Here is a 6,000-nt window from a genome sequence, read left to right as displayed (position 1 = left end):
AGAATACAAAATTTCATTTAGCTACAAATATGCTATATGACAAGGTTTGTATCATTATCTTTGTGTGCTTTTGCGTTATACACACACACACAAATATACATAGCCTACTTGTATGTGTGTGTCTGTGAGGAACATGGTAAAATAATCAAAAAGAACAACAACTGATTAGGACTACTATTCTTTAATTTTTTTTACTTACTATTATTACTAATATTTTTATTTAATTCTGTTTTTATTAATATATTTATTTTGGTATTACAGCATCATCATGGTTATATTTATGGTATCGTTTCCCCAGCAAGTGTATTAATCTTTATAAATTATGTTTTTTTTATGTAAACAAACATGAGGGTTAGTCACATGACCTAATTTTTGACCACAATAAACTGATTTAGCCATATACCAGGTGTGTGCTCTATTACTTTTATCTTAACTTAATCAGCAGTAATATCATTGAATCATACACACCGAGTGCGTCAGCACCCCACGCAGAGAAAACCTGCCAGTCCACCTATCAGCAGCAGGCCGCCTGTGAGCGCGCGCTATTGTCTGAGGAGGAGCAGGGCGTGTGCCGCTGGAGCAGAAGATGCGAGAGAATCGCTGCGTGGAGCGCAATATAATGACGGCGTTGGATCAAGATGTTATGCCCTTCTGTTTTCATACGATGGAAATATATATGCCGGATTCAAATGCGTATGTGTAGGCTGCATGTGAATGTGCGTATTTAATTTCATCCTTCCTCGCATTCATAGCATAGCGGAATATTAAAGACGTTAAGGCTTTTTCATAAAAATGATGAAGAGAAATAGCTTATTGCGACCGCGATCCATGTCAATTGGCAAGAAATCAGAGGCGGTGAAGGTGGTGGTGCGTTGCCGCCCTTTAAACAAGAAGGAAGAGGCAACGAATCAAGAAAGAATTGTTGAAGTAGATGTCAGACTGGGACAGGTGAGTGTGCGTAATCCCAAATCATCCGGAGGCCTCTTAAAATCATTCACGTTTGACGCGGTCTATGACATGAGTTCGCAACAGAAGGAGCTTTATGACTATGCATGCAAACCTCTTATTGACTCTGTTTTGCTCGGGTTCAACGGAACTATATTTGCTTATGGGCAAACTGGGACTGGCAAAACATATACAATGGAAGGTGTGCCCACAGACCCCGAGAGGAGGGGAGTCATCCCAAATTCATTTCAGCACATTTTCACTCACATATCCAGGTCTCAGAACCAACAGTATCTCGTGAGGGTGTCGTACATTGAAATATATCAAGAAGAGATACGAGACCTCCTCTGCAAGGACAACAATAAAAAACTGGAGCTCAAGGAAAATCCCGAGTTGGGTGTCTATGTCAGTGGTCTCTCATCTGTGGTGACGAAGAACATAAAAGAGATTGAGCATGTCATGAACTTGGGGAACCAATCGAGATCTGTCGGATTCACCAAAATGAATGAGCGTAGCTCGAGATCTCATGCGATATTTGTCATTACTATTGAATGCAGCGAAATGGGAATTGATGGTGAGGACCACATTCGTGTTGGAAAGTTAAACATGGTGGATCTGGCCGGCAGTGAGCGGCAAAGCAAAACTGGCGTCCAGGGTCAGAGGTTTAAAGAGGCTACGAAGATAAACTTGTCTCTTTCCGCTCTTGGAAATGTTATCTCGGCTTTAGTAGATGGGAAGAGTACCCATGTTCCCTATAGGGATTCCAAACTCACCCGGCTGTTACAGGACTCCCTCGGAGGAAACTCTAAAACTGTTATGGTGGCCACCATTGGACCCGCTGCGTGCCACTACGATGAGACGCTCACCACACTGAGATACAGCAACAGAGCAAAGAACATCAAGAACAAGCCAAAGATCAACGAGGACCCCAAAGACGCCCTGCTTCGTGAGTTCCAAGAGGAAATAGCCCGCTTGAAGGCACAGCTCGAGGAACGAGGGATGCTGGCAAAAGAAAGGAGGAGACGGAGTAGAAACAGTATGAGGCTGAAGAGGAGTATGAGCAGCGGTGAGGTGGAAACTCGGAGAGATGGAGAGGTGGGGGTTGTTGAGGCCGTTCAGGAGGAGAGTGTGGAGGAATATTGGTGGAAGCAGCAGATGGCCAAGACCTCTGCCAATTACAAGCCCGATATTAGCAGGAAACTTGGCACCGTAGACGAGAAAGGGAAGACTGTGGATGAGTTGCTGAAGGAGCAACAAGCAATGGAAATTATGATCGAAAAATACAAGGTCGGTTCCTCCCACAGTCTTTTTCGTAATGCATATTATTCACTATATCACTCATAGATCACATCTTATACTTTTTTTGTAGGCCATGGAAAGTAAGCTTCTCGTTGGAGGGAAAAACATTATTGACCACACCAATGAGCAGCAGAAAATGCTGGAACTGAAGAGACAGGAGATTGCTGAGCAGGTGACTGTAGTACAAAAGTAGCCAAATGCATATTAATTATAATATATAGCAACATTACAACAACACTTTAAAAATCAGAATCTCATATGTGTGTGTATGATTAAACCTTCTAGGATAGAATGGAACGAGAGATGCAGCAGCTGATGTTTGAACAAGATGAAGAGACGATTGAACTGATAGAGACGTTCACCACTTTACAGCAAGAGGTGGAATTTAAGACCAAGAAACTTAAAAAGGTACATAAGATCACACACACACACACACACACACACACACACACACAAACACATATATACTGGTTTCTATTTCTATATGCGTAATCGTTTTAAAAACTGTACCCTAAGCCTACCTCTAAACCTACCCCTCACAAGAAACTTTCTGCTATTTTAGATTATTCAAACACTTAATCCTGTATGATTTATAAATTAAATATTTGCATTTAGCAGACACTTTTATCCAAAGTGACTTACAGTGCATTCAGGCTATCAACTTTTACCTATCATGTGTTCCCGGGGAATCGAACCCCCAACCTTGCACTTGATAGCGCAATGCTCTACCAATTGAGCTACAGGAACAATATATTATAAGGAACACAATTATAAGCTTCTTTCCTCATGGGGACCAGAAAAAATATCCCCACAAGGTCAAAATTGACTGGTATTATTATACAGATCCAAGGGATCCAAGGCCACAGTACGTCTTAAAAGTAGTTTAAATGCATTATATAAAATTAGTTTAAATGTACAAATCACCTTAGGAGGACAAGGGGTTCTTTGAATATTGTCTTAGACAAAGAAGGTCCTTGAGTCAAAAAGGTCAAGAGCTAAACTGTATATTTGACATTTCCAACACTGTGCTAGCTTCTATTATATTACTCTGCAGTTACTTTTCTCCCACATTATTGAATGATTTTGACGTAAATCAATATTTTATTGGCCAGGTGTTTATTTATTTGGTAAACTTTCAGAAATCATATAATATACAATTGGCACAATAAGCAAGGTCCTGATACCTGGTCTATTTTGTGATAATATCTAGCTCACTGTACATTATCCCAGTTCATGGATCTTTTATCAGGCATGACATGTTTTCTTGCTTTTTCAATCAGTTCAATAATTTTAATCATCAAAATCAATCATTCAATCAATGCTTTTTCAAGGCCAGCGTTCATTGGAGTGTATTGTTTTTATGTACTTTTATGTATGATGTTCGTAACATGGGTATTTGATGATCATGAGGAAAGCACAACTAACCCGGTTTAATACAGCAGACTTACAGTTGTGTTTAGTCTTATTTTCACCTCTGTCAACACTGCATTGGCTGTTCATCTCAGTTTTACAGTAAGCTGCAGCTGGTGAGGTCTGAGATTGGAGATGTCATCAATGAACATGTCACAATGAGGCAGGAACTGGAGCAGACGATGAATGAGCTGACAAGAGAGATGAAATTCAAGTATGTTCCGCCTTTCCTCGCAGTTTTTATTCTGAAATACGCTAAAAAAAAGACAATACTCCTGTACATGCCCATGATGGTTTTGTCACTTGTCCCTTTGTATTTTTACCAGAAACCTGATCATTGAGAACTTCATTCCTCCAGAGGAAAAGAATAAGATCATAAATCGTCTCCACTTTGACAGCGAGGAAGACCAGTGGAAAGTCTTACCTCTTCTCCCTTCCGAAAAGTATGTAAAAGAACAGGCTCTGTTCCAAACATTACAGGACCAGGAGGATGATGCTCTTATCTGATGATATGGTATTTTTTCCAAATTTCTCAGTAACTCCCCTCTCGTCCGACGAAGGCCAACTTCTGTAATAGGATGCAAGAGACCAGTTAGTCAGCATGTTCAAGCCGCTGTGGCAACCGGGTCTCCTTCTAGATACAGGGTTGGTATTGTTAAATCATTATTGATTAAAACATAAAAAATATTACTGTTTTTTTTACATTTTCAATGAATTTAGCAACAACAAAAAATACTTTACCATTATCAAAAGTCAGTTTTTTTTTTACTGTGGTCTGTATATTCTTTTGAAGTTTAAAAAAATATTTTGTTATCCCAGGCTGAGAACATTATGCTTCTGGAACTGGACATTTCTCCACCCACCATGGTGCCCTTGCATCTTCAGAGGTCAGATATAAGGACCCAGGACTTGATACATGACTTTGTCCTTTATAGAAAGAGGACGACCGCATCCCGGGTCATGAAAGCCAGATCCTGGTTAGCATCCTGCACATCATCCATTTTTCATCTGCTACCCAGAAATGTCCACATTTAAACCTTGCTCTTTTCTTCCTCCTCAAGGTACCAAGGACCAGGTCAATCTGCTTCTTCATCAGCCAGCTCTATGGCCTCTGGGTCCCAGTGCCTATCCTCGGCAATGGGGGCTTGTGCGGCAGCCTTCCAGCCATGAGCCTGTACAGTGTGTTACGCCTGCAAGCATAGAAAGCACTTAATTATTCTTTGCACTATTTTCATAAGCTTTAAACAATGCCATTTGTCTTTTTCATCATTTTGACTCTTTAGCATCCAAGCTTAGTCATTTTAAGCACAATTGTCTCATGTATACTTGAAAAAGCTAGTGTATTCTGTTTAAGCTTGTGATGTCATTCTTGGACAGCCACGCAAACAATAAATGGATCATAAGGAAACAATCTCTCAATATTTACCACATAACGAGTTTAGATAACGTGTAGCTGAGGTTTATTCACATGAAGGCTTGTAGAAATAAGTAGAAATGTTGTTCCTGTGGCTCAGCGTTAGAGTATTGCATTAGCAGTGTAAAAGGTTGTGGGTTTGATTCCCAGGGAACACACATACTCGTAAAAAAAAAATGTATAGCCTGAATGCACTGTAAGTCACTTTGGATAAAATTGTCTGCTAAATGTAAGAAATACAATCCTGAATGGTGAAATTTGAATGTCAAACCTTGACTTCATTGAAACAGCCACTTTAGTTTCAGAGATTTGGGAGGTTGATGAAAAGTTTGGATTAGGCCAAGGGGCAAGCATTCATTTCGTGCACATAAATATACTAATATATTATAAGGTAAACATAAAATCAAAACTGTCCTTATTTATTTTCCTGATGCATGTTATGCAACACAAAATAGTTCAGCTGTGTCATCTTTAAAAATCCAGAATAATAACTTTATAATAAATAATTGATGCCACTTAGGCTGCTTGGGCTATTGTTATATTAACTAGGTAGCTACTACTGAACTGTTTTTAGCAAGCATGTATATTCCACTGGTATGTAACTTTTTACAATCAAATTGATTCCTAGTGGATGAAATCAACATCTTCCCTTTATTGTGCTCACTGAATATCCTGTGGATACCCTTCATGCAGAAAAATGTCACATAACCAATTTCAAATTCCATACGCAACTCATGACAACGTTAAAGCACACTTCCTATACACCATCTCAAGTACTATATTTTTATAATTTAAAAAGTGACACTGCATCACATGGTCATGTGGTGTCAAACTGCACCACCCTTACGAAAGGAAAATATATTTACCAATATATTTCTTAAAATATATTGTGATATATTGTAATATATTATTTTCCCTTTTTATTTTCTAAC

At 39.2% G+C, this 6,000-nt stretch overlaps 1 protein-coding gene across 1 annotated transcript; it reads left to right on the top strand.

The window, feature by feature from the left end:
* Window positions 1–497: 497 nt before the first annotated feature.
* On the top strand, window positions 498–5,410 carry LOC113060496 (kinesin-like protein KIF3B). Its single transcript, XM_026229444.1, has 8 exons — window positions 498–2,232; window positions 2,315–2,416; window positions 2,530–2,652; window positions 3,750–3,868; window positions 3,981–4,097; window positions 4,191–4,299; window positions 4,474–4,631; window positions 4,716–5,410. Exons 1-8 carry the CDS (start codon window positions 793–795, stop codon window positions 4,822–4,824), a joined length of 2,277 nt encoding a protein of 758 aa, XP_026085229.1. The 5' UTR covers window positions 498–792; the 3' UTR covers window positions 4,825–5,410.
* The last annotated feature ends 590 nt before the right edge of the window (window positions 5,411–6,000 follow it).

Source organism: Carassius auratus, chromosome 42 (genome assembly GCF_003368295.1).
Source record: "Carassius auratus strain Wakin chromosome 42, ASM336829v1, whole genome shotgun sequence".
NCBI lineage: Eukaryota > Metazoa > Chordata > Actinopteri > Cypriniformes > Cyprinidae > Carassius > Carassius auratus.
Note: the sequence above shows the minus strand (reverse complement) of the source record. Positions and strands in the feature narration are given on the sequence as shown.